Source organism: Zootoca vivipara, chromosome 5, assembly GCF_963506605.1.
Source record: "Zootoca vivipara chromosome 5, rZooViv1.1, whole genome shotgun sequence".
In the NCBI taxonomy this organism is placed as follows: Eukaryota; Metazoa; Chordata; class Lepidosauria; order Squamata; family Lacertidae; genus Zootoca; species Zootoca vivipara.
The window spans coordinates 51,758,334-51,772,388 of NC_083280.1; the positions used below are offsets into that span (position 1 = coordinate 51,758,334).

Genomic DNA, 14,055 nt, shown 5'->3' on the forward strand with positions numbered 1-14,055 from the left:
GTCCCATGGACTGCTAGAAGATCAAACCTATCCATTCTTAAGGAAATCAGCCCTGAGTGCTCCCTGGAAGGACAGATCGTGAAGCTGAGGCTCCAATACTTTGGCCACCTCATGAGAAGAGAAGAATCCTTGGAAAAGACCCTGATGTTGGGAAAGATGGAGGGCACTAGGAGAAGGGGACGACAGAGGACAAGATGGTTGGACAGTGTTCTCGAAGCTACGAACATGAGTTTGACCAAACTGCGGGAGGCAGTGGAAGACAGGAGTGCCTGGCGTGCTATGGTCCATGGGGTCACGAAGAGTCGGACACGACTAAACGACTAAACAACAACAAAAATTCACTGTATTGGAGTTAATTGGTATGGATATTGGCCCTGATCCAGAATTCAGGAGAGTCTAGGAACAGGATACACATATCCTACCTTAATTCAAGGATCTTCCTTGCCAAAAGCATGATCAGCACTGTCATCTTTGATAAAACCAACAACATGTCTTGTGGAAAGAGGGGCTAGTGGCTGCCTGAATTCACACACAAATGGTAGACCTTCTTTGCTGAACACAATAGCATCCATCAGCATACCCCTATCCACTTGTGGTGGTTGCTTCTGACACAGCAGTCTTGTGTGTCTGTAAACTATTCTCCTGAATCTTCTCTGTGTTCAAGTCTTGTTCCACATGTAGATCAGTATTGCTGCATGCATGGAGGGGGAATGCCAAGTTTCTGCTACTTAAAGTAAAAAAAAGTCACATGTAAAGATAACTCATTAAAACCATTACAAGGAATTACAGTTGTGGATATTAAAGAATCTGATGTCACTACCCCCTCCCCAGGCAATTTTTTGATTAGTTTCTACATTGAAAAATACACTAAAGTTGACTGGTAATAGTATCCTCCATGGGTTATTTCACACATTACACAGCACAAAGCCAGGTTTTTCAAATATACTCTTGACAGGGTGCCACAGCCAATCCTGGCTTTCAAACAATTGTACCCATGCGATACATTTATCTTCAAACTGTTGTTGTTGCACTTGTAACTAACATTTTCTGCCCCTGAATACAAGTATTGTAATGTAAATGTGTACAACAGCCCTAAATTTTGTTGCAAAAATAAGTTTTAAACATTATTGAAAAGCCATTTGTAGTTTCTTATCACTGGGATAGAAGTAAGGTTGTATGTTCTATGATGTTTAGTGGGACTGAAATTATCCCAGAATACTTACAGGAATATTATTATTATTATTATTATTATTATTATTCCCCACCCATCTGCTATAGAATTGTCTTTTAAAAATATTTAATACATCTGGAAATTCAAGCACAGCTTGATATGCCATGCAGTTCTTGGAAACATGACAAACTAAATGGAATATAATGAATTCATTTGTCTTGTGTAGCTGTCTCCCACTTTTAATAACATCAAAAGCTAATCATTGTTGATAATGTAGCCACTACTCCTTTACTTTAAGTGCCACCAAGCCACCAGATTCAGAATAAAGACAGTCCTTAGGACAAGTGCTGCCTATCTGATGACATCTGAAGGCTTCAGGAATCCCTTTTAGACACTAAACAACATCCTCCTGATCTTTCATAGAGAGTCAGTCTCAGTGAATGAAAATCAAAATGACTTGAATCATGTACAAGGGCAATATAGCAAATAAAATCCTTTAAACCATGCAAGGCTCTGATCTTTCAAACCTTTCATGGCAGCAGTCCCATGAGCTGGAAGCAAATGACTACTGTTAGGTTTTTGTTTTTGTTTTTGAAAAGAAACTGGATACTTTGCCTGCAACTCTTAGTGCTTTACAATTCAAACTATGGTATCATTCTGCAGTAAACTGTCTAGGGTCTACTGAAATGATCTTAATCCTAAATGTGTTAATGTGACAGTGTCACATATTGGCTTCTGTGGTCACAGATTAACAGTGTAATCCTATACATATCTATGCAGAAGTAAATCCCATTGTGTTCAGTGGGGATTAATCCTATGTAAGTAGATATAGGATTGCTGCCTTAGTCACTTTGTGCAAGGCAAATAGAAGCAGAACTCTCTGCCAATCAGTTACAGATGACAACTCTTGGTCATTGTAAATAGCTAACAGCTAACATATATATCTGCCTCACTGGGTTGCACTAAAATAGTTGTCTCTGTCATAGCAGAATCCCACTTAGAATGGTAGTAGGGTGAGTCATCTCAGTTCTCTCACTAATTCATACTCACTGTGGCCCCTTTCTACTGATTTCTGGATCATGCTATAGTTTTTCCACTACACGTTTGAAGAAAATGGATGCTGCCTCCACACTATCACCAATTTACCCTTGTTGCAGTAGAACTGAGATGGATTGCTCTTCAGATGTTGCACTCCCTCCCATTCCCAGCCATAGGTGCCAAGTTCCGGATTGAAAAATCCAGGATCAGCAGTGCCATGACATTGGAAGTCACTTCTATGCACTTCCGGACATGCGTAGAAGCGACTTCTGGCGCTGCAGACATTTTGGAAATGGGCACAGTGGCATTGGAAGTCGCTTCTACGCATGTCCGGAAGTGCATAGAAGCGACTTCCGGTGCCGCTGCGGCACCAGAAGAACATGGCCGCCGGCAGGAGCTCCGTAATCCAGGGGAATATGGGGTATTTTGCCATTTGGGACACCTGCGAGAAACGGTAAGAAAATATGGGGGTTTCCCGGGGAAAACGGGGTACTTGGCAGCTATGGTCCCAGCCATCATGGTCAATGATCAGGATGAGGGGAATTGTAGTCCAGCAATATCAGGTGAGACACAGGTTCCCCATAACTACACTAGATTTAGTTCAGATGTCCTAACACAGTCCATATGGAACATTACCACTGGGTGCCAAATTAAACACACTGGTAGCTACCACTTCCTGGCAGCAAGGCACATAAATGTGGCAGGTAAAAAAATGATGGTCTTCCATACTCACATATATTGTCATAGGAAAATGGCACCGTGCATAAGACTAAGGTCTTATTTCCTTTACATGTGCATCTCTAATGATGCTTCATGTGGAGGTCCAGAAATGGATGTGATTTAGGCAGTGATGCAGTATGGGACTTGAAGGGCCAGTGCATCTATCTGGTTAAAAAGTGATTACAGCAGCACATTCTAGTGTGAGGTTATTTTTGTGGCACAAGGACTTCTTAATTGGAGGATAAATCAGTTGCCACATTGTTTTACACACTTAGTATATCCAATCAGCTGATTGGAAATTCCATTGCCTCTGCAGGAATACCTCAGCTCAAAGACTGTACTAGTTACTACATCAGATATACTGAGCACGTGAAATCAGCTATTTGGAAGCTCCATATTCTGCAATCCAGAATGGCACGTAGAAGGTCACGCAACACCCACACCTCTGTTTGTGTGGAAGAAAATGGAGCAATACTTTCTAGTCATCTGCTGTGCTTGTGGTTTCCTGTATTTGGGCAAGAAACCAAAGTTTTATACTGTACCTCTTTCCCCAGAAGCAAATATAGGCGGATAATAGTGTTTCTTTAGAATAATTAAGATTCATGTCATTTTTATTCAATCAACAGTAAAATAACTAAACTGTATAATTACAATAAAGAAGACCAACAGTTGTATAGCTGAGCTTTTCTGTCTTTTTTAAAATATATCCTCAGAAAGATAAAATAATTTTAGGTTACTGAAATATTCACAATGGTTGTTTCTTGTTAATATAGGATATGTTTTTCTTTTCTTTTTGTCATGGCTAAATGATCATAATCAGAAAAATAAAACAGTGTTAGAAAGTTTAATATCGCTCTCTATTTCTTCAGAAATTTTGAAGAAAACGTGTTACATTGGTATATGACTTACAATGGTTTCACAGCAAGGACTGCAAAACCACTTACATATATAAACATGGAAGAGAATGCTAAAACATTAAAACATTGGTAGCCATCTATAAACACGAAGAAGTTTCATAAAATTCACACTCCAGGAAGACATTCATCATATGTCAACAGCCTGATCCCTTTTTAATATATATACTTCAAAATATGTTTAATTTGACAATAATAATAATAATAATAATAATAATAATAATAATAATAATAATAATAATTAAAAACAGTCAAGGCCAAAATCCACCAGGAAATTCTTTATGCAAGGCCTCCCTTGTCTTCTTAGAGGTCTCTGGTCTGCCAAGGGAGCAGGTGAGAAGACTGCTGCCTCCTCAGTATGCAGGAGACTTCCGAGGGAGCCACGTCTTTGTGAGGTCCACATAGCAAATATTTATGGAAAGGGCCCAAAACCTGTCAGAAAAATCAAGGGTATCCTGGATCCCCTTTGAAAACAGCTCCACTCCAATTGGAAGCCATGACTTTGGCTTTGGAACCGATTTCAGCTAGTGTGTGTCTTTGCTCTCATTTTACACTGAAATAATTGGAAACTGCACAAAAGCACTCAAATGCTCTGGCTGAGATCCCCTTTATTACAATGGGTCTTGCACAGGAGAACTTCCTGACTAATTGTGCTGCAAATGAGAGAAGCAGGATTCTAAGCTACATGGCCTCTTTTTTATTGGGCAGATTTTTTATTTTTTTTAAACAAGGAAAACAAGAAAGAAAGGAAAGGATGAAATCTGGATGATTTACATGCAAATTGACATTCCATCTCTTTTAAAACATTGCATGTCCCAAAGCCTTCTGGGTTTGGAATGTAATACTGCATCAAGTATTTCACAAAGCTCCTAAGTAACACAAGAAGCGTCCTTTAAAAATTAGGAAATTATAATATAATATAATGAAGACGGGGATGACAATCCAGAACTATTATTTTTTTTATAGCAAAGTGCTTCAACTTAGCTCCTAGAACTTTTATTTCAGAACAATTAACAGAGGAGGACAGGGAACAAATCAGCTTCATTTTATTTCCTTTGTACAAGTCCTTTTGTTAAAGCAGATATGAGGTTTCTGATGAACGTGGGTACAAGCAAGATGAGAGTGAAGTTGCCACCAGCATGAGAAGTGTGCTTGGCCGGATGCTTATACGAAGAGGAGATGAATTGTCAGAGGACATGTGACTAGTGGAGCCGCCTGCCACGCTTCCTTTCCCAAGAGCATTCTGCAAAACAGAATCATTTCCTTTGGTCACCAATTTTTCACCCGCATATCTTTCCATCTTTTCAGTGCTCTTAAACAATCCCTACTTTACTGTGGCTGCAAGCTACGGTACTTTCCTCATTCAGACCAGGCAGCTTCACTAGAATGAAGTGATCCAGAAGGTCTTGGCATAGGGAGGAAACTTCTAGTAATACTCATGTTACTTTCAGTGTGATCTGATAATCAACTTTTTTATTGCAAGTTTTCAACACAGAATACAATAGAAAAGATTTAAAAAGATAACAAAGGGAAGAGGAAGAGGAGGAAGAAAATAATAATACAAAGCCCTCTATCAATGTTGTATCTTAACCCTTATTCCACACAAAGGAGGTTGAGACTTCCAAGTGTGATTTGAAATGGTAAGCAAAGCTTATTCATAAACACAAATTTAAAAAATATAATTGTATTTAAAGAGACTCATTAGTTTGCTGTACAGGTCCTGATGTAGGATACTGAGGCCACATTGCTAAGGCCACCGAGAATGACTCAATGTCAAGGTAGACCTTGCCTTGCAGGAGGAGAATGACATAACCCATACAGGACAGAGGAGAGGAACCTTTTTCAGCCCAGGGACTCATTCCCTTCTGGACAACCTTGTGGGCTTATGTCAGTGAGGGGTAAAAACACTCACAGAGCTTGCAAAGCGGTGGCAGCGACAGTCATAGCTGCCAAGTTCTCCCTTTTTTAAAGGGAAATTCCATTATGCTGAATAGGCTTCCTCGCGAGAAAAGGGAAAACTTGGCAGCTATGGCGACAGTTGTAGCCTGGGGAGACTCCTGTGGGGCACATTGAGAAGCACAGATGGCTGGGCCTGAGATTGGAATTTATGTCCCAGAGATGCCCACATTATTTATGTCCATAAAATAGAGATGCCAGACTCTTACCCATTCCTGCTTTTATTCAGGAAAGGCTATACTTCAATAAAGGAAAGCCTAGTTGTTTGTTGGTTTTCTGTATATGAGCCGGCACTTTCAAGTAAACTGTCTCCTGTCAAAACTGAAGTGGCCTTGACAGGAGTGCTTCACCACCTAGGGTTATATCTAGATCTTTTAATACTGCAAAGCTCTGATCCATTTATAGTTATATTGTGGTTTCCAAAGAATTAATGAATTGATCTAACTCTTAAAAGATCTATTTTCCCCCAAATGGGGACACACATGTTTTGATGGGTATGCACATTCAGTCAGTGTTTTCATGTCAGGTGGTAGAATAGCCTAAGGGTGAAGGCCAAAAGTTCCAGGAGAGAGCATTAGTGGTGGGCAAATGGTCAATCCTGTTCCTAGCATGGTTTAAGCAACTGTCATTTCATTTATTCAAGATCAGTATTCTGTCAGCCATAAAATCTGATTGACTATGCTTAAGGGTCTTGCTAAGAGCCATGTTCCTGCAGATTACCAGTTAATTACGTTTCAAAGATAAAGGGTAATTATCATGTGACCTGAAAATTACGTGCTTCCTAAGAATTAAAAATGCAATTACCTTTCTGCTACATGGCTGAAGGTGAATGGCTATTCTGGACATGGATCTGAGCCTCCTAACCAATACTACTACTACTACTACTACTACTACTACTAATGTTGTTGATGATGATAATGTTGTTGTTGTTTCCATCTATATTCTACCCTTCCTCCAAAAGGAGCCCAGGGAGGCAAAGACATCAATATCATCAAAACATTCTAAAAGCAATCACATTCTCACAGACAATAATTTCAGTGTTGCCAGGATTAGTATCTTTCAGCTACCAAATGCCTAGGTAAACAGGAATGTTTTAACATTCCTCTGAAAAGTCTGTAATAAGGGAGACAGACACACCTCACCAAGAAGGGTATTTGTCAAAGGGAGAACCATCACTGAGCAGGCCATGTCATGAGTTAACATCAACTGGGCATACTATGCTATTGTATAATAGCATACAGTTACCAAAAATTCTAATGAATTCATTAAAGGCAATAAATGTTTTGGAAGACTAAGGTCAGGAGGACTTGGAGGTCTTATAAGCTATACTTTGCTGATGCTGCTTCCCAGCATTGCCTATTTTGGCAGGGCTGGCAGATTAATCAGTAAGAGGGACTGAGCTCGAGGCTGTCATTGCTATCAGAACTAACTACAACAATATAGGATGTTGCAGGATTTGCCTCCACAATCTCTGTAGGGTGTAACCTCTAGCCCTTTTAGAAGAAAGGCTCCAAAAAAATTATTCAAAGGAATATTTTTGCTAGTAGCAATTGCCACAACAAGGCGAAAAATCTTACCCCAGTCACACACAGTTCCGTAGCTACAGATTCATTGAAACTCTGCTTTGGTACCTGTAGAAAGACAAAGAGGCACATAAAGCTGAATGTGCAGAAATAAAATGTGCATAAATTGCAGGCTTACTATATGGGGGAACAATGTAACTCATGTGTGAATACAACTTTAAGAGATTTTTTTTGCTATGGATTTCAAAGCAGGTACTAAAACATACCTGAACCACTAAGCACAAAGGTATTGGACACGCCCCGCCTAACTATTCCAAGTAATATTTTATATTGTTTGATGCTTGTAATGGGTCATGCTGGTATGCAATTAGAGGTTTATGGGCATGCTAGATGCTTCATTGGGAAAGGAAGATAGTACTCATAATGTTTTCAGCCTTTTCAATCTATTCCAGTCCTATGGCTTACAAGCTATTTTGTGCAAGTCTTTGGGCTAAGAACAAGATCTTCCCTGGTCCAACCAAATAAATGCAAATGCATTACAATAAATACCTTCTGAAATCAGTAATCTACCATTAGTAGCAGCGTAGGATTATTAAGACTGTACAGGCTGTGTATGTTCAAACGGCAATGTATAGTAGTTTGCTCCAAAGAACACTGCTAATTACAGCACTATTTCAAATCACAAACAAACTTTTTATCAGGTACGCTGCAACCCTGGCACATGGGACCATCTCCCTGCTACCTTCCTAGGTCTCCATGAAAAGGGGGAAGACTCTAGCAAAGCTATCAAGGTGTCATTAAACCAGCCATCCTTCATTTAACTAAGCAACCTGTATATAGCAGCACAACAGATAATTTCATCAGGAACAAAGCTACACAGCAAAACCGTCTTCAGTTACTTTTCGGCTTAGGAGATAAAATGGATCATAATAACAACATCAGCAAAAAATAGTAAACTGTTTTTTCTCCTGTAAAGTATAGCTTCTGTAGTTAGAGGAAATAAAGATACATGCCCACTTATTTTACTTCTGTAAAGCAAAAAAAATAAAAAAAATAAATCTGGGGTGGGTGGTGGGTGGGGAGTTAGCCTCCAGACTGAGATGTAACATGCCAAGTTTCAAATTGGAAGAGTACATTTTACTGCTGAGTTATAAACCTGTAAAAGGGGGTTATAATGGAAAAGCTGGCATAGACTGTTGTACTATAAAGTAGCAGTGTATCACTAAATCACAGGCAATGGAAAAAATATATATAAAATTCTGTGCAGAGAGCATGATACCCAGTAATTATATCCTAAGGGACAAATCCTTTCTTTCTTTTGCGCCAATCTTACAGGACAAAGAGAAACTGGTGTAATTCTAGTGCAAGAAAAATTAATGTCTCTAATAATGGCTTGCACACTAAGCTAGTGTACTGTGCTGATGAGAAAATCAAGAGATAATGTTGCATTAATTCAGAACAGGATTTCAAGAGCAAGGAACTATATATGGGCTGAATTGAGAATTACTATATCTTCCCAGTTAAAAACAGAACTTTTAACTTCTACATCTATATTTTGATTTCTACAGTAATTTTGATGTTCAAGTTTGAAATTTAGCAAAATTGAATGTAATTTGGGCAATATTTTGCACAGTATCTTCCAACTAGAATACAGATGTTAATGATAACATTAATACAGTCATACCTTCTGTTGCGAACGTGATCCATGCGGGAGGCACATTCGCAACCCGCAGTGTTCGTAGCCTGAAGCGCTCGTCTGTGCCATACGTGTCATGTGATTCGGTGCTTCTGCGCATGATGTCATTTTGTGTTTTTGCGCACACGCGAGTGCCAAAACCCTGAAGTAACCTGTTCCAGTACTTCCAGGTTCGGCGCGGTCCGCAACCCGAAAATGCGTAACCCGCAGCGTTCCTAACCCGAGGTATGACTGTATGGTTAGTATGAAAGATTCAGAAACGTAATGATTGAATAAGTACTTGTGAAACTGATAGGGATTTCCAGTGAGCCACTACTTTGCCTTGAAGCCATACATTACTGTAGAATTCAGAGAGAGAATGTGTAATTACTTTTTTATATATATATATATATATATATATATATATATATATATATATATATATATATATAGTTGTCTTTCTGAACTTTTCACCACAACCCTTAACAGTGTGGCATGCAGATTCCAACGAAACTAATGACTGCATTGCTTTGATTGAATCTCCTAGTGTGGAATTCAGTTACAAACTCCACCCCCCCCCTGCGAAGTCTTTTTGTGGGGCTGGTTACATTAAAAAGCAAAACCTGACTTTTGAATTTTTTGATAATTTGTCAAGTATGATCAAACAACATCAAACAACTGAAACTAAATTCGATTAAAACCCTACTTCTTATACATTAGAAACAAAATAGTAACTTTGTGAGCAGAATCCACAGTCCGTCCCCCCCAGTCATGCTTCCTCTCCCCAGGACACACTCTCCTTGAGTACCTTAAGAACTGTGACAATACCTCTTGCTTGTCTTATGGTAGGTGGAGAGAAATGGGTGTGTATAGAATCCTCTGACTCTTGTGTGGATGAAATGCAGCCTCCCGTGCAAGGCTTAGAATTACAACCCTTGCTCCACCGACTTTTCCTTCCACCACTGAAACGGGGCCTCCAGAAGAATGTCCAATCCTATTTTAGCCAATGATCACCAGTCTTTACCCCACATTTTTATTTGGAGGGGGTAAATTCTTCTTGGTAGTGCCCCTAGATAGTAGGCCTTTCAGTTGACTGGGGCGGTGTGGGTGTGTGCAGCATGGTAGGCCTTTGTGCCTTTAACCATGTCCTCATGTGCAGAAATCAGCAGATGTTTGCAGTATGGGGATAAAAACCTCAAGCTGTACTTAAAAGTCACAGCTATAGTGGGTGAGTAGTAAGTTAGGAAGCCTTGCAACAAAAGGCTGGAGGAAAGTATCTTTCTTTCCCCAACTATTCTCCAGCCAACCATCTCCTTGAAATATTCATAGCAAACACCACTGCATAATCCTTTGTTCTCTTGATTACAGAGATTTACTATTCATCCAACCTGTTTTCTTAACAGTAGGACACAAACTATAAAGTGCGAAATGCACTTGACTGTAAAAATGCAATCAGTTTAACTCTTTTGCTCTTCCTAAACACAAGCTGCATCTATCAGCCTTGTCAATAGTGTTTTCTTATTAGCCCAGCGATCCAACAATACGCTGCAATATAAATTACTTTCAACTGGGAAAACAAGCAAAGTACATATCAGAAGCAGAGCCTGCTAAAATAAGGATTCAATTCAGCATAAAACAATTCTAGTCCACAAAGCCGAGGTGCTGTGCTATTTAAGCTGTGGAGGCAATCAGCCTTGCACTCTTGCACTACAAAGAAGCCTGACCTTTACTTGGGTGCTGAATCAGCTGTAAGGAAAATCCACTGTTAGAGCATGAATATTATCTGTGGTCAAATTGCTTAAGAATGTAATAATCTACAGGCTTACTTGGGAGTAAGTCCTGTTTGCACTAGGTAGGTGGCACTTTCTTTCAAGTAAGGATTGGGCAATACGATTGCTTCATAATTACATACCAGTCTGAAGAATATTTTGCCCAATTCAAATCATATTTTCTCAGTTATCTTAATGAAATTATTTCAATCAGCAGCATCATGGCACCAGACTTGCTTAACAGTCAGCCTGTTGAGGCTTTGATGCACCTCCTTTTCATTTCCAAGACATCAAAGAAAAGCAGACTACATTTTTTAAAGGATATATGACAAAATACTGGAAAACGGAACTGCTTTTTGTTTGCTTTTTAACAATAAAGTGAAAAATAAAGTGACTGTTTTACCTTTACATTTTTACCTGTAAGAGTGTCCTTTTAAACACAAAATGCCCTGAATATTCTCTCTGCATTAAAAGTAGCTGGAAAATGGAAAAGCTGCTACAAACAGATAAAACAAATAACAAAATCTCCCCCATACAAACCCTGGATATTGTAGATCTGCTGCTTTTAGCTAGATGTGCACCTTAGTACAGCTGTATAAAGAAATCCTCGAACTTCCCCCCACCTTAGTCCATTAAAATATGAGTGCAGTTTCTGATATACATTCAAAGCTACATTTTCAAGAATCCCTGAGTATCCAACCAAGAGACAAAGAACATATGGCCCATACGACTATTTTTTTTATCCATTAACTCATGTTGAAATAGTAAGACCTTCAGATTTCTATTTAAGAGAGGGAGGATTTGGGGTCCTTATGGTTGCAGTGATAAGCCTGAGAGTGAGGCTGTAAAAGAAGTGCCCTATGACTCACGGGCAGGAAAATAAATAAAAAACTGCAAAATGAAGGGGAAATGTTTCAAACCAACATTATTAGGCAATACACTTCCTTTAAAATTTATTTCTTAAAATAACAATTCTTAAATTTCTGGTTTGACAGCAGGAATGGTGAATCTTTTTTTCTATGAAAGGCTGCTAACTCACAGGAAGAATCAATTGGAGACAGCCAGTGGTAGGAAAATCCCCCATGTCTCCCTCCCCTTTTCTGCCACCCTGTGATATATTTGCTTAAGGGCAAACCGGGTAGTTGCTGGGTTTGTGTGTGTGGCAAATTTGGCGAGGTGGCATTTGGGAAACCCAGCCAGAAGGGCGGGGTATAAATAATAAATTATTATTATTATTATTTATCATTATCATCACCATCAGCTGTACACCACCTGTGGCATCTGGGCTGGGATGAGCAGGCATGATCCTGGATTGGGCAGGAAGGAAAAGGTCTGAGAGGTCTGTTTCTAGGGTTCAAAGGGAAACAGTGGCGGCGTGGGGTGGGGGATCCACTTGGATCAGACCTGGAAACTGCCAGATAAAAGAGCAAGTTGCTGCCTTTCCTTGCCTATCATTCCTACTGGCTGGAAATGCTTTGTAGGGCAGCTGGTGAGATCTGCAACTGCCAGGGAAGAAACGGGGGGCTTCAGGATCAAGGTGAGATCAAAGCAAGGGCCCCCTCTCAGCCTAGCAAAAGGGGACACAGTGCCGTCTCAAGCATGTTGGGCGCCCTGGCACCGTGGTGCGGAGATCGCTCCGGCGCCCCTGCCCTTGTGGGCGGGCGCAGCATGCAGCCCTGTGCCCCCCTGCCAGCCCGGCGCACTGCGCCACCCAGCCTACCCCTAGAGCCGGCCCTGAGGTGACACCATCCAGGCAGGGGCTGGCCCCAGTGATCACACCCATCCTTCTGGCTACCACTCCAAAATGCCACCCCCTTCCCTAACATTGCTAGTTGTTGTACAAGGGCACTCCTGGGGAGGCCTCACCCCCTCTGTGCTCACACACATGCTCACACCACGCACATGCACGACCCTACTGAACTCAAACCTACTTCACCCTTCCTTTGCTCTTGTGTAGAAGTTATTGTTGAAGCGGAGGCAAAGGAAGAACAGAGTACAAAAGAGCCCATGGTGGAAGCTCAGTGATGTCAGAAGTGTCATCTTCTATTCTACCTTTCAACAGCATTCAGACACAGCCTGCTCCCACCCTTACATTGTGTGCTGGCCAAAGCTCTATATCAGATGCTTGGGGGAGGTCAGGAAAACAGAAATGGAGAAGGACGTGAGAGGCCTAGTCTGGTATTACAGCTACCAAGGAGGTAAAAGAGGTGGAAGCAGCTGTCAAGAAAGGCTTGGGCCCCATGCCACTTTGAATAGTCATGGATTCCCCTAAAGAATCCTGGGAACTGTTAAGGGTGCTGAGCGTTGTCAGAACACCCTTATCCCTCTCACAGAATTACAAATCCCAGAGTGCCCTGGAAAGAGGGACTGACTGTTAAACCACTCTGGGAACTGTAGCTCTGTGAGGGAGATAGAGAGAGGTTTTTATATATTTCCTGCTAATCAACCTTGACTCTTTCCCTCTGTGCAGGGTCAGCAAATAACTTTCTAACCATGGCATGCCCTTTCCCATAACTACCATCTTTCCCCATAACCACCATCTCCCCCCCCCCATAAATTTTCTGTGCTACTTCTCTGGCTAACAGATTCCTGCTCTGTAATCTTTCATTCTTGGTTGCTATTTTCTCCTCACCCCAAAACACTACTGCTGTCTTTTTTTGCATTTGATGGACTTCCATATTGTAATTAATCTTTTCCGCTGATTTTTGCAGACTTCTGTTCTATCTGGTGAGTTCTGCTTTTCTAAAAACACATTCCAAACATAGTTCAAAACTGACAAGCTAGACACACAAACCCATTCTTTTGATCAATTCCAATGCTTAAACCTTTCCTAAAGTGCAGATATCTGGGTCAGGGAGCCTTGGATAGGGTATGTGTGTCAAATCAGCCAAAGCTGATTCCTCTCTTCTTTTTGCGTACAGTGGTACCTCGGTTTACAAACACAATTGGTTCCGGAAGTCTGTACTTAACCTGAAGTATACTTAACCTGAAGCGAACGTTCCCATTGAAAGTACTGGAAAGTGGATTAATCCGTTCCAGACGGTCCGTGGAGTACTTAAACTGAAGCGTACTTAACCTGAAGCAAACTTTCCCATTGAAAGTAATGCAAAGTGGATTAATCTGTTCCAGATGGCTCCTCGGAGTACTCAACCTGAAGCGTACTTAACCCGAGGTATGAGTGTAATTGGTTCCGGAAGTCCGTACTTAACCTGAAGCGTACTTAACCTGAAGCGAACTTTCCATTGAAAGTAATGGAAAGTGGATTAATCCGTTCCAGACAGGTCCACGG

The 14,055-nt window shown here is 40.7% G+C and overlaps 1 protein-coding gene across 1 annotated transcript in view; it reads right to left on the minus strand.

Moving 5' to 3' along the window:
* Positions 1 to 3,453: 3,453 nt before the first annotated feature.
* The window catches only part of GFRA1 (GDNF family receptor alpha 1), a 178,906-nt gene continuing 168,304 nt past the window's right edge, over positions 3,454 to 14,055 (minus strand). The window contains exons 8-9 of the mRNA XM_035137505.2: positions 7,377 to 7,430; positions 3,454 to 5,086 (exon numbers count right to left, since the gene is read on the minus strand). Coding sequence (XP_034993396.1) covers positions 4,916 to 5,086; positions 7,377 to 7,430 — 225 coding nt within the window. The 3' untranslated portion in view covers positions 3,454 to 4,915. The remainder of the gene's footprint in view (positions 5,087 to 7,376; positions 7,431 to 14,055) is intronic.